The following is a 26,256-nucleotide window of genomic DNA, read 5'->3' as shown; positions in this document are numbered from 1 at the left end:
TTCAGACGCTTTAACTTTGACAGAAGATTCAACACATTAAGTTCATATTTTTTCTAAAGAAAATTACATAAATTTACTCCTTGGCTCTTCTAGAATGTTACTGTTTAGTGAAAATGTTTTAAATATAATTTGAAAACTTCTTAAATACAAGAAAAACACACAAGTGCAAAATGCCTCTATTGGAAACAAATTAATCCAAATGGAGACAAGGAAAGGTTCTAATTGGAGACAAACAGTGTAAGTGAAACCGCGACGAAAGGCTTCAAAAACCTTGTTGAGTTGCTCTTGAGTGCAGGATTTGTTCTTATTCCTGGTCTTTTCTTACTTTCCATCTAAAACAATAAGAAAATCTCTCCAAAAAAAGTCATATTTCCGAGGTTTCCTATTGAAGCATTTGCAGACACTTCAGAAAAATCCTTTTTGTTCACGAAATAGGTAATTATTTCATTTGAAAACTTCAAGTACCGTTAACAATAAAGATTACCACTTAATTTAACCAAAATTAGCCAGAAATATGGCATAAATGTTAAACGAAACGAATAAACAACAGTCACTTTATTATGTTTTTCATTGGAAAACATGATCAATCGATGAAAAATTCGATGGTGAAAAGGGACACTTTTAATTTTTCTGAGAAATTAACAAATTAAAATTTGTGAATATGAATGGATTTTCCCTTTATTTGGAGCAAAATTAACTAAATAATGAAACTGAGGTATAGAAAATATATAAATATAGTAATTTATTACTGTATTTGTCATGAAAACAATGACGTTTCCATTTGAAGTAGCGAAAAATTTCCATTTGGAGCAGGTTTTCAATTAGCTTAATTTACCTTAGTGTGATTTCCCCCATAAAGAGGGCACTAATTTCGGGTAAATAGAAAGGACTTGACCGGGGGGACCTATAGACCCACGGGAACCCACGAGGAACTCTGGAAAGTCTTCAAATTACACGGAAAACCAAAAGGTCTCACGAAGAATCTACAGAGACTAAAGGATCTCGAGGGATCCCACAGAGTTGTTAAATATCTCAAGGAACTCGCAGGAAGCCCAAAGATCAAGAGAAACCAAGAGAGCTCAGGGAAGAGGTTATAAAATCCCTGGGAAACTCGCGGTACTTGAAAAACGCAAGGAGCACACGAAGAGGCTAGAGAACCCACAGAGAAATGAAGGAATCCTGGGGAACTTGAGCCTCTCGAAATACCCACAGGGAAACCAAAAGAACTCAGGGAAACGCTTAATAACCCACAGGGAACTCGAAGTACTTGAAAAACCTAAGGAATCCGAGGACCTCTCGAGAAGGCTTTGGAACCCACGGGCAACTTGAGGAACCCTGGGAAACTTGAGTAATTCGAAAAACCCACAGCAACCCCAACTGATCCAGGGAAATCTAAAGAGCTCAGGGAGAGGGTATATAATCCACGAGAAACTCAAGGGACTCAAGGAGTTCATAAGGAGGCTACGGGCCCTACAGAGAAGTCATGGAACACTGGGGAACTTGAGAAACTCTAAAAGCCCAAAGGGAGACCAAAAGAATTCATAAGGAGGGTCTATAACCCATATCGGAAACTCGAGGCACTTGAAAAACCATAGGAACCCGAGGACCTAACAAGAAGGCTTTGGAATCACGGGGAACTCGAGGAAACCTGAGGATCTTGAGCAAGTCGAAAAATCCACTGGGAGACCAAGGTTGCGGGGAAACCAAAATAACTCAGGGAGAGGTTATACAACTTTCCGTAAACTCGAGGAACTTGAGGAAGCCGAGGAACTTAAGGACCTCACGAGAAGACTTTGGAACCCACGGGAAACTCAAGGAACCCTGAAGAACTTGAGCAATAAAAAAAAACAATCCAGGGAAACCTAAAGAACTCATGGGGAGGCTATATAACTCACGGGAAACTCGAGGAACTTGATGAACCCAAGGAGCCCGAGGAATTCACAAGAAACCTTAGTAAGCTTCATCGTGAAGCGTCGGGAAATTCAAGAAACCCTGGGTAAATTGAACAACTCGAAAAACCCACGGGGAGCCCAATGATCCAGGAAACCAGGAGAACTCACGAAGAGACCTAGGGAACTTGAGAAACTCGAAAAACTTACGAGAAATCAAAGAAACACACGGGGAGTCTAAATGACCGGCTCAGAGCAAAAGGGAGCTATCATAAATTCATTTCCTATTTAAATAGACCTTTATTGTTCTAAGCGACTCATATATCCCATGGGAAAGTTGAGGAACCTCTCAGAATCCCAGGGAATCAAAGGAACTCACGGACAGCTTACGCAGCCCACGAGAAACTTTACGACACCGGAAACCCAAAGGAATTTTCAGAAATTTGAGAAATCCATAAAGAGATAATAAAACCCGTAAAATCCAAGAAACTTAATATAGGGGGAAGTAGGGCGTTGCGGAATCTTTGTTTTTTCCATTTTATTTTTTACACTTTTGTTTTTCCCAGTTTGTCTTTGGAATCTTTGTCATCGGTAATCTTTGTTTTTTGGAAATCTTGTCTTTCATATATTTTAAACAAGTATATTTTATTAAATAAAATAATGAAATTAATTTATTAAGTTTTGGAAAGTTTTTGGTTTTGTGCTCTGGGGCAAAGAGAAATTTTCTGTGTTGTGGGAAATTTTTGGTTTCGTCCTTTGGGACAAAGGCAAATTATCTTTTGGGAAGTTTTTAGTTTCGTCATTTTGCGCAAAAGGGAAATTTTCTGTGTTTTGGTTTTGTCCTTTGGGGCAAAGGGAAAGTTTCTATATGACAGACAAAATTTCCGATACTTGTACAAAATGTATGAAAGACAAGATTTCCAAAGACAAAGTTTCCAAAAAAAAAAATTACCGAAGACAAAGATTCCAAAGACAAACTGGGAAAAACAAAATTGTGAAAAACAAAATGGAAAAAACAAAGATTTTCGATCCCAAGTAGGGCACCTTGGAAATTGGGATATTTCACCAATTTTTAAATTAAATTGAGCCTTATCGTGTGTTGGATGGCGCCACTTGTGGTGCCATAACTGCAATAATGGCGCGAAGCCATTGCCGGATGTGCCAGATGTGTCAATGAGAAATTGCAAGTCAAGTTAGTTGAATTCGGACTGTAATGGTGAGCACATCGGCAACAATTAAAATAAAGTGATTTTTCTATTAAATTAAATATCCTAAAAATCAGTGAATTAAATCTAGTGAAATAACAATACTAACCCTAGTGAATTTATTACTAAAAATATTGAAGTTTAAACCCATACAAACAGTGCATAGCAATTCGGCCAGCGGCAACTTGGAGGGATATTATAGTTAATAATTTATCCCTATTACTTTAGGTGAGTCCCTCTACCTCAAGCCACAATACTTGGCAACTTGGAGGGATATTATAGTTAATAATTTATCCCTATTACTTTAGGTGAGTCCCTCTACCTCAAGCCACAATACTTGGCAGACGGGATGGCTGAAGGTGAGAGCAAGGTCACCGAGACGCTTCTAGAAGCTGTGGCTGCTCTGCTGAAAGAGGTCAAAGATCTCAAATCCGAGCAAAAAGTGGTAGTCCCGTTGCAGCAATCGAGTGAGGTTTCTGTGGATGCTTTGTCCAGAGGCATTTCCCCTTTTTCATATGCCCCTGAACAAAACCTCACTTTCGACATGTGGTATCAGCGCTACAAGAGCACATTTTTGCTCGATGGCAAGAATTTGGATGATGCTGCAAGAGTGAGGCTGCTTCTTAGACGTCTGGATGCATCGTCTTATGAGCGATATGCCAGCAATTTGCTACCACGTGAGCCAGCCAATCTGAGCTTCGATGAAAATGTTGCAAATTTAATAAAGCTCTTCGGAAAGGGTGAGTCTTTATTTTGTACACGTCGAAAGTGTCTTCAGCTTATTCTCAAAGACACTGATGATCTCACAACCCATGCTGGAGTGGTTAATCGTCACTGTGAGGCATTTAAATTAGCGGAATGTACTGCAGATCATTTCAAAGCATTGATATTTGTCAATAGCCTGCAAAGTGAAAAGTATGTTCTAGTCCGGGAGCAATTGTTGACAAAACTCGAGACGGAACCCGCGGATAAAATCACTCTCAATTTTATGGTAGAGGAGGCTCGTCGCCTTATCAATGTGAAAAGTGATTCCCGCCTCGATACTCCCGTAGCTAGTGTTAGTGTCTTAAAGAAAAAGGATTTTGCGCCCAAGAAAGACAAACCCCCACGTCCGTGTTACCTTTGTGGCTCCATGCATTTCGTGAAAGATTGCTCCTACGTGAATTCTAAGTGTTCTGAGTGTGGCAAGGTCGGGCATAAAAACGGATATTGTCCCTCTTTTCCCCAAGATTCAGATAAAAAGAAATCCACGGGCAAAAAGTATTTCGCGAAGAAGAAAAAACAGTCCAGTCAGGCTCGCACAAACGCTGTATTTTCACCCAGAAGTCCTGGAAGGAAATACCTATCCCCGAGAATCAATGGGCACACAATTGAATTTCAACTCGATTGTGCAGCCGACGTGTCCATTATCTCAGCTGACACCTGGAGAAAGCTCAAACAACCCTCTCTCACACCTATTTCTTTGAAAGTCAGGGATGCCCAATCTCACTATATCGAAATGTTAGGAGAATTTGAGTGTTCTATTCGGCTTGGAGAAAATGAGGTTAGGGGACGATGTCTCGTATCCGAGAAGACTTCAGGGAATCTATTCGGCATTGAATGGATTGAGGCACTGGGATTGTGGGATTATGCTCCGAGTTCCTATTGCAACTCTGTTCAGCAGGAAATCGACACTACCTCTGCGATTAAGGAGCTACAATCTACTTTTCCTGTGGTGTTTGGTACCGAAATGGGTCAGTGCACGAAAGCCACTGCATCCATTCACCTCAAGCCTCATGTCAGCCCCGTTTTTCGTCCAAAACGTCCTGTGGCATTCCACCTAATGGCTACGATCGACGATGAGCTTCAACGCCTGCAAGCTTCGGGAATCATCACACCCACTGAATATTCGTCGTGGGCAGCGCCCATAGTCGTTGCTAGGAAGCCCAATGGCCGCATAAGAATATGTGGAGATTATTCAACTGGCCTAAATGAATCGGTTGAGATGAACAATCATCCGATCCCAGACCCCGACAGTCTATTTAGCCAGTTTGCCAATAAACGTGTCTTCAGTCACATTGACCTATCAGATGCGTACTTGCAGATCCCCATGGATGAGGAATCGAGTCAATTATTGACTATACACACTCATCGTGGTCTATTTCGATTCAATAGGTTGCCCCCTGGTATCCGGAGTGCCCCCGGAATATTCCAAGAAATCGTAGAAAGAATGCTTCAAGGCATTCCTGGGGTAATTTCCTATTTTGATGATATCTGCGTGGCCAGCAGTGACACCAAAGAGCATTTTGCCGTGCTCAAAGAAGTCTTCAAACGCCTAGAGGACTACAATTTCCGTGTTAAATTGGAGAAGTGCCGATTTTTTTCGCGTGAAATAAAATTTCTTGGTGTCGTTGCAGATGAAAAAGGCCTACATCCGGATCCCGATAAAACTGAAGCAATTTGCAAAATGCCCGCTCCATCCAATGTTAGTGAACTTCGCAGTTTTCTCGGAGCAGTGCAGTTTTGGGGACGATTCATCCGATCAATGAGTGAGATTAGAACTCCATTGGATCGCTTACTCAAGAAGGGTGTTCCGTGGAAGTGGACAGCTGAATGTGAAGCTGCATTCAAAAAGTTCAAGGCAATTATCACCTCAGATCTTTTGCTGACCCACTACGATCCAAATCTCCCCATTGTGGTTGCCTCAGATGCCTCTTCATACGCTATAGGGTCTGTAGCCTATCACCAGTATCCTGACGGGACACAGAAGGCTTTTTACCATGCCTCCAGACGCCTGACGGAAACCGAACAGCGCTATAGTCAAATAGAAAAGGAAGGGCTTGGAATCGTTTACGCTCTCAAAAAGTTTCATCGCTTTATTTATGGGAGGAGATTTACTTTGCTGACCGATCACAAACCACTTGTGTCGATTTTCGGAAGCAAGAAAGGGATTCCGGTACACACAGCTAACCGCCTTCAAAGATGGTCGCTGATTTTACAAAGTTACGATTTTGAGATAAAATTTATCTCAACCGACAGCTTCGGGCATGCGGATGTGCTGTCGAGATTGATCAGTGCAAGTCGACCACCCTTAGAAGAAGTCGTGATTGCAGAAATTCAACTAGAGGAGACTCAAGATCGTCTTATAGTTGAGGAAGCTTCTTCGAGACTACCTGTGAATTTCAACATGATCAAGCGCGCAACACAGTTTTCGGAGAGTTTACAGGATGTTGTGAACTACATCAAGGGCGGATGGCCGACATCACTGAAGTCAATTCGTTCCAAGGAAGTAGCGAAGTATTTCAAGATCAGGAATGCTCTCTCACTTATCCATGACTGCGTGTTTTACAGGGAGAGAATCGTTGTTCCAGAGCAATTTCGCAAGAAAATCATCACTCAACTGCATGATGCACACCCTGGTATGTCCAGAATGAAGTCCATAGCTCGAGGATACGTTTTCTGGCCGGGTATTGATAGCGAAATTGAGCAGAAAGTCAAAAGCTGTACAGACTGCGCCTCTGCCGCAAAAACTCCTGTGAAAGCAGAATTAGCATCATGGCCGCTAGCTACACATCCCTGGGAGCGAATTCATTTGGATTATGCCAAATATCGAGGTGAAACCTTCTTGCTAATCATCGATGCGTACTCCAAATGGCCTGAAATTTTCCGAACTCCGTCATCAACAACCACGCAAACAATTCAAAAGCTCAGAGAGACTTTCGCACGAAATGGTCTTCCGGAAACAATTGTTAGCGACAATGGGACGCAGTTTGTGAGTGACGAGTTCGAGGAATTTTGTCGGATGAACGGCATCAAGCATCTTAAGACCAATCCTTACTGTCCATACAGCAATGGGCAATGCGAGAGGCTTGTGGATTCATTCAAGAGGTCGCTGGAGAAGCAAGGGAGGACAATTTCTTTGGATGTTGGTCTTCAAAGGTTCCTGGCAAACTACAGAACTACTCCAAATGAAAATTCACCTGATGGAAAATCGCCTTCGGAGGTGTTGTTCTCGAGAAAAGTTAGGACGATTTTTGATTTGCTCAAATTTCGTGATCTGCAGGACCCTCAACGAAACAAGAAAATGGAAGAGCAATATAATCGCAAACACGGTGCAAAGAAACGCTCATTCCAGAGGGGGGAGGAAGTCTATGCAAAGAAGTTCTTCCAAGGTGGAAAGTTCACATGGGCTCCAGGAATAGTGATTGAACGTCGAGGCTCAGTCAGCTATAATGTGCGTTTATCCGATGGAATCATTATCCGCTCACACATTAACCAGCTTAGAGGCCGTTCAGCGAATTCAGAGAAGACTACAGATTCACTTCCACTGTTCTTCGCACCCAGTGATACACCGACACACCCAACTCCTCGCCAGAGTCCCAACTCTGCGGATGTTCCTAAGGATTCCTCAACAGGATCGAACAACTCTACTCCGATTGCTACAACGTCGTGGAAACCAACACCAATTGTCGTTAGCGACACTCCTGATGGTTTAGGTTTGGATACGTCGGAACCAGAATTCCTTGGATTTCCTGAAACTCCTCGTAATACCACACCAACACAGGAACCAGAGGAACCGAAAACACCGGACGCACCAATTAGACCGTCTTCATCGCCCATAGCGCAACGTCTTCGTCCCGGACGTCCTGCTCCTGGGTCCTACACAGAAAGGATGAGGGCACGTCGCCTCATTCCTTAAAGGGGGGAGGTGTTGGATGGCGCCACTTGTGGTGCCATAACTGCAATAATGGCGCGAAGCCATTGCCGGATGTGCCAGATGTGTCAATGAGAAATTGCAAGTCAAGTTAGTTGAATTCGGACTGTAATGGTGAGCACATCGGCAACAATTAAAATAAAGTGATTTTTCTATTAAATTAAATATCCTAAAAATCAGTGAATTAAATCTAGTGAAATAACAATACTAACCCTAGTGAATTTATTACTAAAAATATTGAAGTTTAAACCCATACAAACAGTGCATAGCAATTCGGCCAGCGGCAACTTGGAGGGATATTATAGTTAATAATTTATCCCTATTACTTTAGGTGAGTCCCTCTACCTCAAGCCACAATATCGTGATATAATTTAGCTGCACAAACAAGCTAAATTAGGATAACTCTGGCAATTCGATTAACTCACGGGAAACTTGAGAAACTTAAGGAACTTCCAGAGAGCCTACGGAACCCATGCGAAATTTGAAGACCCCGAAACCGCTAAGAATTCGAGGAACCCACGGGTATTTTCTAAAATGAAAAAGGCCCTATGGGGAGCTCGTAGAGCCCGACAAAGTCATGGAACTTCGAGATACCGTTGGATCACTCTGGCAATTTGAGGAATCCATGGAAAACTCGAGAAACTTAAGTTAATCACAGAGAGCCTAAAGAACTCACGGAGAAGTCAAAGAATCTACGGAAAACTTGAGGGATTTGAACCCGAAACTCTGTAGATTTTTTTTTTTTTTTTGAGAAACGGTTAATTCGCACCATTTCAATTACATTTGACAGAATATTAAAGATCTGATAAATATGTTTAAGACAATTGCTGAATTTTCCTATAAATTTAAATTTGTTGTTAAATTTGGAATCAGGATCTTGACGCGGAACTCTTTCATATCACTCATTCGAATTTACAAGGGTACAACGGGTACAACTCTATTAGATTTTGAAATTTGAATGTAGGCGAATATGGGCCAATCTATTGCAATACGAATATTTTTTGAATCTCATGCAATTTATTTTAAACCCCTATGTTATCCTTACAATTTGACTGATGTCCATTTTTTATCAGAAATTTAGTTTTTAGTTCATTTTCCAAAAGTTGTTTTTTTTTTGTTAGGGGAAAAAATCCCTTTTCTTCGGTTATAAAAGCCAGAAAAGACGAACTGGAGATTAATCGTGTTTAGTAATTGTCTCTTTTAGTGCAGTTTACGGATTTAAATAATTTTTTATAGAATCCAGGGCAACGAATTCATGTACAGTAGATCACAATTTATCTAGAAATAGTCACTTATGCGTTAATTTTCAAAATAAATTTAGTCATGTTTTGTAAGCCATTACAAAGGAAGGTCTAATTCGAGGGAGACCTAGGTGAAGGTGGCTCAAGCATATTCAGAATCTTGCCTAGGAACTTCTTAATGTCCCCACAGTAAACCTGCCCGGAGTGACGAAAAAGAGACGTATAAAGCCATCTAGCTAAACCATGCCTTATACGGCTTTAGACTAGATGTTTAGCCCAGTTCCTTAATATTTTGAAATCCTAAATGACCATTTTAAATCGTTCTTCAAAATTCATTAAACCCAATTTCCCAAATTGCGTTTAATTTCCCGAATTTTCCCAAAAATGTTGCCTGATTGAAATTAGAAAAGTTAAGCCATATGGCTAAAAATCATACAGACTTGACCTAAGGCTTACCCATATGGCTTATCAGTCAATATTCTTCTTTATTTTTTTTGTGAAAATTTTGACTTTTGATATATTAGATTCTGTAGAACTTATTTAAATTGGTTTCTATTTGGGATTCTGAGACCTTCTGGAACTAGACTAAACTTCTATTCTAATGACAGCTCAAGGTTTGAAACCCGTATTAGACCGGGATCCCATTAGGGACAAGCTGTTGAAGTTGAAGGTATTTCAAAAAGATGACTCAAAATTTCAATGTTTTTCTTTCTGTATCCCTTCCTGGGTTAATAAAGATAGTCTATGGTAAAAATTTGAATCTTTATTTTCTTTTATTTTGGAAGTTATCAAACCTTGGACTTATCAACTTGTTACTTTTTGCCCCATGTCCCTCTCCGTGGAGAATTCATTCTTATATAATAACACTGCGCAACAAAATGAAACTGTTTTTCTTGGGATGGAAAAAAATGAGTAGTTTCTTGTTCCTTGATATGTTCTGAACATTTCTCCCGAAGAAACTTGTGGTCCATCACCTCAAGTTTCCGAGATATCTTAAGAGAAAGATCTTTAAGAAATTTTGCGAAATATTTGAAAAAAGTTGTTTATAATCAATAACGGTACATCCTAGGATGTTGGTATTAAAGGATAACTTAAAAATGTGTAGAGGAGGATTCAAGGACATTTTTCCTGGAACATCGCATATCCCTGTCCCTCATTGTTTTAGATTTGTTTTATAAACCCCTAAATATCCTCCAAATCCATGAAAAGGATGCGTGGGACGACTTGAATCCTTTACAAAAATAGTCTCCAGAATATCATAGGGTCATAAAATATACCGTTATCCAGAAATTACCACAGAATTTTCTTTCAAAAATTCATTATATTAAATTTTTCTATTTTGACGGAAAACGAGATTCATGCGAGACTCTTTCAGAAATGTGTCTTCCGTTTTCCATAAAAGAAAAACACATTTTAGACATTTTAAAAGATAAAGAGTGAAGTTTTCTAAATTTACAAGATTGCTGCGATTCGAACAAATAACAGCAATTTTGATGTGGATCAAGTGATAGAGCACTTGCTCTATGATGCAAGTGTCCCGAGTTCGAATCCTATTTAGGTCACCAGGATTTTTTCTAGGATTAAAGGTGTTCGCATTCTGTGATTCAAATTTTCTGTGATTCACAATGAGACATTAAATCTCTTTTTTTGGCTGGTTGTGGAAGAATTAATCAATCCTTGAGGATTGTCCGAGAGTACCGATTTAGATCTAGTGATAGCTCAAACTACGCCTTGAGGTTTCTTCCTTGCATTTCGGTGTTCAAGAAAAATACACTTTCCTCCTAGATAATTCTTAACTATTTGTGCCCTTGTAATTCAAATGAGCGATATGAACTTTGACTACTGAAAATCATCTCGGCCGAAGTATAAGTCTTAAGTGTTACACTTTTCCACACTTTTAAATTTTTAACACAATATTGTTGAAATTTTAAATACTTTCTCAACAATCAAAAATTCAGCAATCAAAATGGACACTTTTTTACTGTGTATGCAAAATATAAAATTTTTAAATGCTTTTTTTTAAATCACTCACCATAGCTTGCTCAATTTTGTTGTCTATAGCCACAGCACTCGTTCCTGACGCACTGAAATGGCCACAAGAATGGAAATAAATTGCTTGAGCTTTAGTGCAGCAAAAAGCAGAGAATTGTAAGAAGAAAAAAAAATAATAAAAAGTCCCTGAGCTAATGGAAGACAATGCCCCCCAGGAAGTCCCTGGAAATATCTGAAGGAGGGAAGTTTGCCAGGGCTTCCCAGGCACAAAAGTCTCTCATTCTCATTTTCTCCCTTTTGGGTGCCCCTTCCGCAACAAAAGACGAAAAAAAACTTCCACTAATTTTATTTTAGAGAGACAGAAATCAACCCAAAAATTTCACACTCACTTTCTTTCTCACACAGAAAATATCTCCCCAAAACATTTAAGGCACTTTTTAGACAAACTGAAATGATGCAAATGGACAAATTCCGCACAAGGACTCGTGAATGGTGTGAAGAGATGCCATTTCTTGCCTCAATCGATCGCAAAACATTCTCACCTCTTTCATTCAGTTTATACCACATATATATATCTACATATTAGTAAAATTGGGAAAACTCTCACTCTCGCTCTATCTTTTTTTCTCTCTTCAATATACATATATTTCCTTTCCAACATAAAACCTCTAATAAAATTTATCCATTACACACATATATTTTACTGTATCAAAGAAAAAATGTTATCTCTCTCGCACAAAATTCAACAAAACATTTCTAACCTTTCCTTTTACTCTCAAATGGAAAATCTGCCTTACTCTATCAAGTGTACAAGAGAGTGAGAGAGCCAAAAGGAAAAATCAGTGACATGCGCATTTTCCTGTGTCCTCTGCACTCTCTTTAATTTAACAAACATTTTCTAAAAAAGAGATACACTTCTTTTAGATCACCCCAATATCGATTGCACCATGCAAAACTCACGTAGGTGGAAAATTCAGTTGTTCCTTTCCCATCAATATTTCACCGCACTTTTTCCAACACACAATCATCTTCTTCCTCTTATAATTCAAATATGATACCACAATTGTGATACGCAGAAAAGCAAACAAATCAATTAACTAACAAATTAATTTTCGCGATATAATTGACCAGCTTTTTTTTCAGTCTAGTCTAGTCTAGATACTAAAACACTATGCTAAGGAATGCCTGATATGTTTCTTCTTCAGAAAATCAATTCTGTTTATTCATCAAAAAATTTCTGCAGGGGATAAAAATTGTGTAAAAAATATTTCGGCGATTGTTTGTCGAATAGTCACAACTACGATAAACCAGTAGGATAAAGTGATAATTTTCTAATGACATCATCAATAGATTTTGATTAAGTGTCTGCAATAACATTTAAATTGGCTAGAATTTTACATACAGGGTGCACCCTAAAAATCCGGGCATAAATTCCACTTTTATCACGCAGACAACATTTGAGATATAAAGCTCAACAGGTTGGAAATAGAAGTTAATAAAGTTTTGACCCATTTTTTTCAGTATATCAGACTTCCTTATCGTGAATACTGGCGGGATTATGAAGTGAAAAATTGCTCAAAAGTAGAGCAAAAATATTGGAATTTTATGAGCAAATTTTGATATTAATTTGTTGCAAAAAATGGCAACAATAGAAATCGCAGTTATTCGTTAAATTGATCCGTGAAAAATTCAAATTTGGTTATAATAAAATTCTAAATTTAGTCTGAAAAAATTCAACATGCTCAATTATTCAAAATTAGCATCAGAAATTCAATTTTGGACAGGCAAAGAAATTAAATTTGATCTGTAAAAAAAATGAATTTAAGTTGATAAAAGAATCATTTTTATCAGTAAAGTAATTCAAATTTTATCAATAGTAGATTTCAATCAGATAAAAAAAAACAATTTTGATCAGTAAAAAAACAAATTTAACTTGCAATAGTTCTTTTTAATCGGTGAAAAATAAAACGTTTTTAGTCAGTTAAAGAAATCAAGCTTGATCAAAAATCAATTTTGGTATATTAAATTTGATTAAAAAAGTAGATTTTAGTCGGTAAACAAATCAATTTTGGTCGATAAAAAATCAATTATGACCAGCAAAAATCAATTTCGGTCAGTAAATTAATTTTGATAACAAAAATAGATTTTAGTTGGTAGAAGAATCAATTTTTGTCAGTAAAAATACAATTTTGTTTTGTAAAAATAAAAATTGATCAGTAAAAAAAGGAATTTATGCCAGTAAAAAATTAATCTTGGTTAGGAAATTAAATTTGATACGAAAAATTGATTTTAGTCAGTAAAAAGAATAAATTTTAGTCAGTTAATTTAAAGAATATGAATGAATTTTAAGAATAAAATTTGGCCAATTTTGACTTGTAAAAAAATAAATTTTGAACGGAAAATTAAATTTGGTAAGAAAAATAAAATTTTAGTTGGCAAAAGAATAAATTTTGGTCAGATAGAGCAGAATTTTGATTTGTAAAAAATAAATTTTGGTCAGTAAATTAAATTTGATACCAAAAATACATTTTAGTTGATAATGCTTCCGGCACACCTTTTAGATCGATATATTTTCATGAAATCGAAATTTGCGTCCCTTTCTGTCTCAAAATATTTGCATAAGTCTATCCGACTCTTTCGGACTCAAAATTAGATTGAACTAAATTAAATTTTGTGTGATGTTCAAAAGAAGAAGAGTGCAAAATAGTAGGACAGAGATATGCAAAACTTTTAAAAAAAGAAAGGGTTGTAAAATTTGACTTTATGAAATTTTTCTGATCCAAAAGATGTGTCGGAGGCATGAAAAACAATATTTAGTGAATTAAAGCACAATTTTGGTTCATAAAAATTCAGTAAAAACATAATTTTGATTTGAAAAAATTTTAGTCAGCAAATGGCTTCGGCACACATTTTAGATGAGGAAAATTTCATAGTCAAAATTTACAACCCTTCCTTAAAAGCTCTACATAGGTCTGTCCTACTCTTTTGCACTCTTCTTCTTCTTTTGATAATCACATCAAATTGAAATTAGTTCAATTCAATTTTAAATGCGTAAGAGTAGGATAGACCCATGCAATTTTTTTTGTAAGAGACGTGAATTTTGATTTCAGGAAGTTTTACCGATCTAAGATTTGCCGGAGGCATAAAGTTAGTCAATTTTGGTCAGTAAAAAATCAATTTTGGTCATCGTGTAAATTAAGCTCATTTTTCGGAGATATAATTTTTTTACTGTTCCAGTGGTCCCAGTTGAATTATTTTACTGAACAAAATTGATTGTTTTACAGATAAAATTAATAACCAAAATTGAATTTTATACTGATCAAATTTGTAATTCTTTATTTTCTGACCTTTATTTAATCAAATTACTGATCGCAAATTTTGTGCCATATTTTATTCATTTACGGAGGGAAAATCTAGTGAAACTGCAATGACGAGCTTTCAAGAATCTAGCGACTATAATTATTTTTTTTTAAATTGGTAAACACTATCGTTTATTGGATATTAGGGGAATGTAGGCAGGCTTCGTACGAGTGAGCTTTCGAACGATGCGAATTTTCTTTTATTTCCAAAGAGTTGGTTCCGCATTTCTTAGCCATAAGTTAAGTATTTGTGAACCTTATCTTCATTGTAAAAATAGGAAGCCAAGTCCTTACTTTTCTAAGTGCTAGGATCACAAATAGAAAATTGACCCAAAATGAGTAATTTTGATGGCGCACATTTCATTTGATTTCTCATAGTCAAACTGATTTCTAAAAAAAATCACTTACACAGTGGATGAAGAGTATACTTGAGATGATATTTATGTAATAATTTTTTTGCATCAGAGGGAAATTATTTTCACGGTGGCGGAAAATTCGCAAGTACTACACTGTGTGTGGTTTCAATCACTGAATGTGTGAGCGTTCGCACATCCATCAGACAACTCCAGCTTGAAAATCATAACCTCACTAAAGCCTCATAAGCCACAGTGAGCCAATCGTGGTCATTTCCTCTTCAACAGGCGTATAATCTCCTTCCCATCTCCATGAGACGACGACGGTTATTGACAGTGTGTGTGTGAACCATGTGAACATGTTCGTAGTCGATTTTTCGATATTCATTTGGAAGAAAAAACAGTGCTCCAGAAAATGTAAAAAAAAGGGGTTTTAATGATCTTCTTTTAGTGCAGTGATAGTTTCCGCGGGTTCACGGGGGTACAGTATAACAATTTAATTGTGAATAAAATTTATTTCAAGAAGAAAAGCAATGACGAACCCGAACCCCCCATCGTGTGAACGCTGCCTCAAGGAGCAAGAATCGCACAAATCGTCATATTTTTTTTCATTTTCCTGTCCAGGAAAATCCAACAATTTTGTGATAGTGAACTAGGCATTCATAGAAACCTAAAAAATCAGAGAACTTTTTGGTATAGTGCAAATCACTGCCCATTTTACAGTTTAGTCAGAAAAAACTGAATATGAAGCACGAAAAAATGTGCGAGGACTGCCTACATTCCCCTACAGGAACTCAACTCCAGTTATAAAGCTTAAATGGCATGGAAAAAGAAACAAAAAAAAAACAAATAAAGAAAAGCAGAATACTAAAGAACAAGACTAAAAATTTAAAAACTGCTTGGAGCTCTATCACTGTAACTTCAAATGAGCAATATTAAAGCTATATCAATATTCTAATGCTAGAATTCTTATCATTCATCGTTTAAGATTAATTAAAATAATTTCAAAACTAAATCTCGTATGTCAAAACGATATTTTTGTTTTATTTGCATTGTATAATCTCTAGAATAAACAAAAACTAAAAATTCACGGGAATTTGAAGAAGAGAAGAAGTGGCCGAAATTGCAAGCTGTCCGAAGTTTGCTACAGTTAACCTTAATATAGGTTACCAATTCGGAAATTTCCTTAATACCCTTGAATCATTCCTAATAACGGGTTTTCAAGGTCAAATGTTAAAAAGGTAATAGAGAGCGTATTTCTCAAGCGAAGAGATTTATGTTAGGGCTCTTTGGAAAGGTCTTGGAATTTCTGACAAATCTGAACCGTTTCCAATCAGTTCTGAATCGGTTCATAACCGGTAACTCATTTTATCCGAAAATCAATTATTTTATTTTATTTTATGAGATGTTTTTGTGGCAAGCAATCTTTTCTTCGGAGAATTCTAAATGCATAACACCCTGTAGAATAATTAGATTTTCTTCGCTAATTCCTCTAAATGTCTCCCATCAAACTGGTCCTAACTTCTAATCTAATCTCATGCCAATTATATTCGGTATAAATTCTTATCAAATTTGTCATTTATTTGCTTTTAATTTGGTCACAGATACAGTTAAGATGGAGTGCTATAATTTTGTTTTTAGTGTTATCATTATGCTCCTGAACATTTTGCACAACTCCCAATGTACAGAATTTATCAGAACATCTTTACTAAGAGAGCTACTATAATCAAAATAAACCCAGATTTCTAAGAAAACAACAACTCTTAAAGCTGATAATGAGTCAGAATTGGAGTATTTTGTGTATTTTATCATTGATTCACGCGTGGATATCTTTGGAATTACAACTCATTTTACGCCTCGCTGCTGATAACATTTTTTTTTCATTTTAAATGCTCATTGCCCTCCATTGCCAATTAATTACCTTTCCGCGTCAATCAGTCAAAGAAATGACGTCTTTTCTTCCCCTGACTCTATATGACTATGCCATGCTTTTGTGCATATTGCAATGAGACAGACGGAAAGTGCATAAATTTGTCGAGTCTCTGAACATTATATTTGAAGAATCTTCATTGTCCGGGAGTGTTTTTTTTTCGTGATTGTGCGGGGATATTCAAGGGCAAAATAGAAGTTAGTAAAGTGGAAAACAATCAATTCTAATTGCCTCTGGAGAATATTAGAAACAATGTTGCAATGCTTTATGTCAAAGAATAAATTGGCAAAAATTGATTTCTCTTTTTTTTTCCTAGAGAGCAATATATTAGAAAAACCTTTCTCCTTCTGGTGCAATTTGTCAATTGACACCAACAAAATGTTTCAATCAAATTCTACTGATAAATCAATTGAGATACTTCATCATGATTCCCCATCATCTTACTCTACTTTTGCATTGTATAATCGATAGTTTTATTTTTTGTAACTGTTGTGCTTTCAAGAGTACAAAAAAAAAGACAAGAAATGTCTCTCATCATTTGCCTACATCATTCACTCTACTGTCATCAACGTGCGAAGGCCAATTCACGTCATATTCAATTGCTGAGGAAATACCTCTCACATTTATAATTTTCTTCTTTTTGCTCAAAATAACCCAAAAATACTCATTCAAATAATATCAGTTGCTCGTTTAAAATGTAACACAACATAGACCCCCTGGAGTAATTGGTTTTATTGCGAATGCCATTTCGAGCTGTATTAAATTGAAGTTAATTGAAGAAATCCTCTTGTGAGTGGGAAGCTTTTTAAAGTTTTCCATTCTCAACCATTTAATTCCCAATTGACGAAATTCACCTCAACTCAAATACCATACCAAAATATTTTTTTCGAATAATAAAATAAAGTAATATAAAATTTTAAATGATCTCTCTCAATTGGAATGGCATTTTTTTTTAAACTTTGAAAACATTCCCACAATTTTCACCTTGAAAATGTCTTTAAAAGAGTAATTGCGGCAAAAATCTAAAAAAGATATCTGCCGAGAAACTTTTAAATCAATATTCCTGACGGTTTCAGACACGAGCCTCGCAAAATACATTCAAACAACAATTACTGCTTCATTCTCAAAAGGGCTTGTCATATCGGAAGAAATTGCATGCCAACTTATTTGAGAAAAATCTTAAAAAAAAGAGGTTATGTTAACATAACCTATACGATAAACAATAAAATTCTGATGTAACCTAAAAAACTTAAAATGTCTCATAAATTTCTATTGAAAAAAATGAGATTAAAGACAACACAGAAAGTAGATTTTTTTGTGCTAAAAGCTTTCAAATTTGGTAAAGAGGTTATGATAAAAATATTATATATTTTTTGCTTCTTTCGACTTAACCTAAAATAATCTCGAATTAGAAATAATCTCGAAAAGTCAAACTTTTTCTTGCCAATTCATGGTTTTATTTTACAGAAGATTCTCTCAAATCTGGGGTGACATGATATCATATTTTCAATAGTATCGACTGTCAATTCTGAAAACTTTAAGCGATATCTGCACTTTCTGTAAGTGATATAGATATTTATTAGCTGTCACATTCTTTTAAAAATGTCACTATGAATGGCTTAACAATGCGTAAAAAGTCGACTTTCGCTTAATCTAACAGATATAGCTTTATCGATACTGTCGATTCGATAGTGTCGAAAAGTTATCACTCCACCCCTGAATTTCTAAAATTTGAACGACGCGCGACGGTTGAATTCAAAATGTCAATTGTGGGGTTATGTTGAAAAATATAAGTTCTGGCTGATTGAAAATCATACTTCTGTGCTGTTTCCTAAATATTTACATACATTATGAGGGAATAAAATGAAAAAGAAATACATAACCACAAAGACTTGTGAAAAAGTACTGGCATTTAATTCAAAGTCCAATTTAACCTCACATAAATTCCGTTAGTTTTAAAGATATCGTTCGTATTTGGGAGGAGAGAAATGTCAAAAATACCCTCAAACGTGCGAATTTGGAAGACTCTACTGTACTTCCAAAGCACTTGCTAACGCCTTTCTCGTATTCATTGCATTACATCATTCATAACCTCAAACTTCAATTGAGGTTAGAATTCATAAACTCTGAATTTTGCTTTCAAATTCTCAAAATTCACTTTCAAAGTAAATTCAATGGACACTTTTCCAATACCCTTTTAATGCAACTGAACTAAATGTTATTGTAATCTCTGATTGATGTCAGTTTCAATCTCAAAAATAAAATGCCTGGGAAAATATTGTCCAAATTTTGAGGTTAGATACAACACAATCTCACAATAAAAACAAAACCTATTGGAATACAATATCCGCTCTCTTATTCGGATCTGAGTTACTCGGATGACATCATGACGGTTTCATTTAAAATGTTATTTAATTATGGTTAACTCTTTAACGACGAGACAGTTTTCGGGGACCGAAAATCAGCAATAAAAATGAAACGGATGAACAAAATCGGTAAAAGATCTTACATCCAACCTTAGAAAATCAAACAGAGTCTGGTTCGGTGTATTTTTTGACTCTATGAACGATATGGACAATAATAGCCTAAAAATTTAAGTACTTTTTCTGACAATAACAATGACTGACAATTTTCTTTCTAATGAAAAATATTATGTTTGAGTATTGTAGTTTCTTCTTCCAAAACGGTTTTGCATAAAAAATAATTAAAATTAATTTTCATTATAAAATCAATTATGAATTTAAGAATTTAAAATTTTGTCATTTTTGAGCATAAAAATTTACTAATAACAAATAGCTGAAGCCTTGCAAAAAAATATCCTAGATTCCTTCAACCTTCTACTTTGTAAAAATGTACAAACATTAGAGAAAAATAACTTTAGATAGTCAGGAAAAATTATTTTCTTTATGGGACACCAGTGTTCCGAACGTTCTTAAAGGGTTAAACTGCTTTTCTCAACATGAAAATAAATAAACTCATATTTTTTAGGCTATTTCTCAGCGTAACCTCAATTTTTATCATAACCTCTTTTTGCATAACTTCTAGATTATTTTGCAATAACTACATCAAAAAGTTTGGATGCTTTAAAAGTTATTAAAACATAAAACTAAGAACCTTAGATTTCTCAAAAACCTTATTTAGAAATGTGAGGTTATCTCCGTCTAAAGTAAGACAAATTGAATTGTTTTTTTAATGATCAAAAATTGTAAATATTGAAAAGTCGAAGTAATTTATTTTATCGCATTTCAATCTTTCAAGATGCATAAAATCGTATCCTCAGAATTCTTACCGCAGCAACTTCAGTTACCAGTTAAAATTCTAAGAACGGATTAACATTTCAGAAAATATTTAACATGAGTCATTTAAGATAATTTTTTGTCATCTAAAAATTACGACTATTATCAAAGTAAATCAATCCGAAGGGAATTTATGAGTAACAGAAACTCCCATCTTCTTTCCTGAAATAGTAATTCTTGATTGCACTGTTTTTTTTTATGAGGATAAACCAAATAAACCAATTTTGTACATTTTATGGCTACTTCAGCTACGTTTTACACCTCGAAGTCCATTCTTTTTACTGAATTTATTTATCAGTAGCCCATATAACCTTAAATAACCAAATTTTGGGCTACGTACACCATAGAAACCACCAGCTTTTTTTGGATCCATAAATAATTCCATTTTAATTAAATAATAAAAATACCCTGTAGGTAAAGGTTAATTAGATAAGATTCTAGTGTTCAAAATTGATCACTTTTGGTTTGGGTAAAATTTTCCATTCGAAATACGATCTGACTTTTTGTTTAAACAGTAAAAAAAATAACACTATTATAGTGTGTAATCTTTCACACCACTATTATAGTGTTAAATTTGGAAAAAGTGTTTAATTTAAAATTGTTCAATTTAAAGTTGTTGAATTTCAAGATGTTGAATTTGGAATTGTTGAATTTAAAAATTGTTGAATTTTTATATGTAAACTCAAAAATTGTTGAATTGTGTTGATTGTTGAATTTTCTTTTCATTTCGAAGATTTTGAATTTTTTTGCCTTTTTAGACATTTTTATTGGTTTTTCCTGTATTCGGCATCTCCCCTAATGCGAAATGATTACATCTGATGCTCGGATCTTCACGATATACTTATTATGCATATAAATATTTGATGTGCTATATGACTTTTGCCCAAAGAAAAGCATCTCGACTGAAGTATAAGTCTTAATTGGAAATTCAACAATTTTTACATAACTTTTGTTTAAAAATTCAGCAACTTTTGTTTAAAAATTCAACAACTTTTGTTTAAAAATTCAACAATTTTTGTTTAAAAATTCAACAACTTTGGTTGAAATACACAAGGCTTCACACTATAACAGTGTTAAAAATTATGATCAAACTATAATTGTGTTAATTTTTGATCATGTGACAAAAAATACCATAAAGTTGTGTATTTTTTCACACTATAATAATGTGAAAAACTGTAATCATACTATAGTAGTGGTAATTTTTAGAATTTGTCAAACAGTTTTAATTCACGAAACATTGTTGAAAAATTTTTATGATTAAGGGAAGAGCACCAGCGATCGGCAGTGTTCCTCGGATCGTCAAGTTATTATCATATTATTTCACCAATTAAAATGAATTTTAAAAATTATTAAATTAGATTCAGAGTGAAATCAGTAAGAGAAATAAAATTTGAGGTTAAATCTGACGGTGCCCCAATGAATTCATGCAAAAGCAAGCAGAAAAACCCCCACCGGCGAGAAGTGTTGCAAATTTTTAATGTGGGAACAACCAGATGATATTGGAAAACAACTAGAGGAACCAATAAACTTGGAGCACAAAGTTATTTAGACCGAAAGGAAAATCTTGGTGACCAAGACCAAAGGAAGCCTTTAAACATGTGAGAAGTTGAAAAATTGTCCGCAGAAAAAAATGGGAAAATTCTGATCACAGACAAAACATCTCAGTAAATAGAAGAACTCAAGAAGATCACAAAATAGGGAGTATGACGGTGAATATAGATTAACGTGGAGCTTGGAATCAGTGCAAAGCATTTAGTCAGAGACGAGTAAATGATATAATGGGATAAAAAAAGAAAAAGTGAGCATAAAAACGTCATGGAAAAGTAAATCAAGATGTAAAGAAGACATATTTTAATTCATTAAATAAACAAAAAATGAGCATATAATAATTAAAAAAAACAGTGAAAAAATCTAAAATTTAAAGTGAGCGAACGAAATGGCTACAGTAGACTCTCGCAAATTCGGCTCTTTTAAGATCGGGCTACTTTTTAATTCGGGCAGCGGTTACATTTGAAAAAAGTTTGTTGTCATTTTTCAAGTTTGATTATGATTATCAAATGAATCAAATATGCTCAAATTTGCCATGGTTTGTCTTAGTTTTGATGTGATTTTGCATTATTGAGGGATTTTCATGAAATTTACGTTATATATGAGTGTGTAAACTCAATATCTGTATGCACTTGAATAAAAAATCGTTGCATTTCATAAAGTTTGTCGCCCGAATTTGAGAGAGTCTACTGTATATGGATCTAATTGAGTTTGACAGCCCAAAAGGAAAAACAAAAGAAGAAGAAGAAGACTATAGTGCGACCCAAGTGTCAAATCTGGAACCAAATATGGACTATAGCGAGGTTCTACTGTATCTCAATTTTTTCAATAAAATTGTCAAAACGATATTTTCTGCCTATTCAATGACATGCAGAAAATTAATTCACAAATCAATTTTTTTCATTGTCAAAAAACTTTTGTACTTCAATTGTATTATGACAAGCCCCTTTCTAACGAAGCCACAAACCTCCCCCGTGATGCCCTTCTTTTGCACCCAACCGGAAACAATGGTTAGTTTAAAAATGAAATAGAAGAAGAAAAAAAGGCTTGCAAATGACTTACTTTTCACTGTCGTCAGTTGGAGCATTTTCATCAGTGCTGCCCGGAGTGGCTCCTAAATGCTGCTGCTGCTGCTCTGGCGTCATATCCACTTCGGTGGTGGCATCTGGTGTTGCATCCGGCTGCGACACTACGCTCACAGTTGGTGAATTGACGCCACTGGACGTACTAACGCAATTGCTATCTACAGCCTCTGGAGCCGTTGTTGCTGTCGCTGCTGTCGGTGCTACTGTCACACGGTCACATGGTGTCACCACCTCTTCCGGCTCCTTGACTCTGCTACTGCTATCCACCTCTGGCTGACTAGATGGGATTACGGCGGCATCTTCGGGTGTCTGAGCTACCTGTCTCTTGGGTGATTTATTGTGATGCTGCTCAATGGGATGACCACTGCTCAGACTGGCCAGACTCGCTTCCAGTCCAGCTGTATCGCGGAAATTGAGCAGATGGGCCGGAAGTGTTGCACCCTGGGTATATTCCTGGGTACTGCTGTGTCTCTTGAGAGCCTGCTGATAGTACTGAGCTGGTTGCGTTTGTCCCTGATGGCGCGATGACACTTTCGGTGGTCGTTTTGTGGCCGCCGAAATGGCCTCTTGAATCTGATGCGATGGCATACTCTGAGCCGTATAGGCTGCAGATGTATTTGTTGTGGCATTCACAGCCGGCAGAGTGGTCACTTCTGGCACCGTTGTTGTTGTTGTGGTTTCCGTTGGGGCTGCTTGGGATGCCACTACAGTTGAATTGTAAAAAACTGCCGGAGCAGTTTGTCCAGGAAGAATGTTATTGACTTTAGCCACTCCCTCATCTGTCCCATCGAGAGCCCCCTCAGATCCAGCATTTGCCTGCTGCAGCGTCGTATGATCCAGATAATCCATACACATCCATCTACCCCGTTTAAATGGCTCCGTACTCTCAATTTTCACCACTTTGAACCTCTCATTCCTCTGATGGACATCCTTAATGTCCACATCGCAATTCTGCTTGGCATTGCCCACAATATTGATGCCAGCATCCGTTAAACTCACATGAACATCCGTCAGTGTGGCCGTACCATTGAGTTCGGGTGATACAATGGCCAGGCCATATTGGGAACTTGTTGGGATCACCGGAGCCGTCCCGAGAGCATTTGACGAGTAGTATACATCCTCCTTGGAGAAACTTGTGTCCTCGGAAAAGCTGGGTGTCTCATTGCCATGATCCGTCACGCGACTATTGTCATCGGTATGACTATGAGACTCATCCAGATCATCGGCACTGTCTTCCCCATTGTCTGCACTCGTTCGCGTACCCAATGTCACTGAGGTGATTTGGAAGGAGGACGCCTTGGGCTTCCTACTCATGCTACTGGCTACACTACTTGGGGCACTTGTCTGGCCACCACGGACCTCTGACCCGGTCACTGGAGGCGTCTTTGCGCCACCGGGAGCGTCATTGATCCCCTTGAAATTCAATAGAAATTTCAAAAAGTCAAATAACTGTTCCATTTTTCACACCCCTAACGGACATTTTTCCACAAACACCGCATTATCCCTAAAACTCGTATTAAAATATAATCAATAAACACCCAAAATTTCTAGCGGCAATTGCAGTCCAAGAAACTGCAGTTTCTTGTGTGTGTCTTCTTGAGAGAAACTGCGATTTAAAATTACCACCCCACTTTTTGACACTGCGCAGGTTAAAATCCTTTAAAGCTACGTCATTTTTTGTTGGATAAGCATTGCGGTGGGTTCATCAATTCAAAAAACAACGACCTTGAGATAATGCAAAAATAGTTGATCAAGGTCAGGAAGACTCGTGTAAGATACACGTGCAATTCAAAGAAAATCTACTGAGTAAGTGTAAAAGATAATCTGATGCATTGCAAATTAAGAGGATTCCCAAGAAGTCAAATATTGACCTTATAAAACCAAGACTTTAATAAGCCTTTAGAAGGCTCATAATAAGAATTATGTGCGCCACTTTTATACTTTTTTATTATATTATACTTTTAGTATAGTCTCAGTGATGGAATCAAGAGAGAGCTATAAGCAGATAATAAGAATTTCGGATCTACGTCTTACGGCGTTATCACACTTGCACATTAAAATTTTAATGTGATTCACATTAGGGGAAAGGCTCATAATTTTGTCCAGTTTCTTATTTTGGACGCTTTGAGGATAAAATTGGACACTATAAATAAATTGATTAAAATTATGGATTTTTATTCCAATATTTGATGAATAATGCATTCTATCTAAATATTTGTTCTTTTTGGAAGATTTTAACACTAAATACGTTAAATTTTGAATATAGTTTGAGTTAAAATTGCTTTGTTGAAAATTCAGTGTGAGCAATTGCTTACGAGAAATATGACAGAACTTCTTGTTTACATCAGTCTTATTTAGCTGTGGTAAAGTACTAACAATGTTTCTTCGTTTTTTTTTTTTTTGAGTGTTATTATTGAATATTCATTGAATATTGTGTTGATTCACGTTACTGATGATTTGTACATTTGACCTGAAGTGAGATTTGCCTTGTGAATTAGATTTTTCGTGTGAAAAATGGGAAATTTTTTAAGACATTCACCAGTGAGGTGATGGCTTTTATTTTGGACAGGTGTTTTTCTCACGAATTTTCGTGAAGTTTCATCTTTTGTGATGACTAGGTTGGACAAATGCCTGGAGAAACAAGGGAGCATGATCTCTACGAACGAGATGTAGCGAGAAAAACCTTGAAAGTCTCCCGGAAAGGTCAGGGAATGAGCGAATCCGCACGTACTTGGAGTATCGAAGTCAACTCACTTTAATTAATGATATGGAAAGTTTCCGGGCTTCTGTGACATTCTACGTTTCCCTTACATGAACAGGAAGAGGACTTGGTAAGATTGGTTCATCAAATGAAGAACAATGGGCATCCTATTGAGGCGGATTAGCTGTCCAAATTTACAGCCAAGTTGGACAAATTAATAAACAAGTTGTCCAAAATAAGAGCCAAAGTCACCTTTACATATCAATTCATTTTTAAACGTATTAAAACTAATTTTAATAAAAATAAGACGATAAATAGCTTGCTAAGTTTCTAAACAACCCTTCTGAAAAGAGAGTAACAAGAAATGTCAATTAGTATAGAAAATATCGCACTTCAAACTTGGAACTTCGATGCTTATAAGCAGACTGTCCAAAATTATGAGCACTTCCCCTATTGCTATATTTTGTAGTTCAGGAATTTTCAAAGTGCAGAAAAACTACTGGGAGTTTTTCCAATGATATTGTACCGTGGAAAAACTAGTGCAATGTAGATTTCAGTAAAAATGATTATTTTTTCATACAATTTATTGTGTTTTTTTTTTAGAATAAATTGGTTATAAACATTGTCATTTTTAACAATATTTAAAGAAAAAATACTTAAAAATTTTATTTTAGATCTTGGAATATGAAAAAAAAAAGAATTTTATCGAGAATGTTTTGACAAACAACCCGAAAGATTTTTCTCTTAATTTTTAAAATCCTATAACTAGTTAAATCTTGTTAAACTTAATTATAGGAAATTTGAATCGTGGAAAAAATTAAATTCGCCAAAATATAAAAAAAAAGAATATTGGAAGGATAGTACCAAGATTTTTTCCTACCTATATTCGCTATAAAGTTTTTTTTTTGTAAAATATTGTAAAAGTATTGTCAAAATTATTCTTTTTTCAACAAAAAAGATTTTT

The 26,256-nt window shown here is 35.9% G+C and overlaps 1 protein-coding gene across 1 annotated transcript in view; it reads right to left on the bottom strand.

The window, feature by feature from the left end:
* LOC129804760 (protein bunched, class 2/F/G isoform) overlaps positions 1-26,256 on the bottom strand; it is a 35,862-nt gene that overhangs the window by 5,141 nt on the left and 4,465 nt on the right. The window contains exons 2-3 of the mRNA XM_055852352.1: positions 22,569-24,004; positions 11,061-11,112 (exon numbers count right to left, since the gene is read on the bottom strand). Of these exons, the coding sequence (XP_055708327.1) occupies positions 11,061-11,112; positions 22,569-24,004 (1,488 nt within the window). The remainder of the gene's footprint in view (positions 1-11,060; positions 11,113-22,568; positions 24,005-26,256) is intronic.

The sequence above is a fragment of the Phlebotomus papatasi genome, chromosome 2 (genome assembly GCF_024763615.1).
Source record: "Phlebotomus papatasi isolate M1 chromosome 2, Ppap_2.1, whole genome shotgun sequence".
Lineage (NCBI taxonomy): Eukaryota > Metazoa > Arthropoda > Insecta > Diptera > Psychodidae > Phlebotomus > Phlebotomus papatasi.
This window is presented reverse-complemented; position numbering and strand designations above follow the sequence as displayed.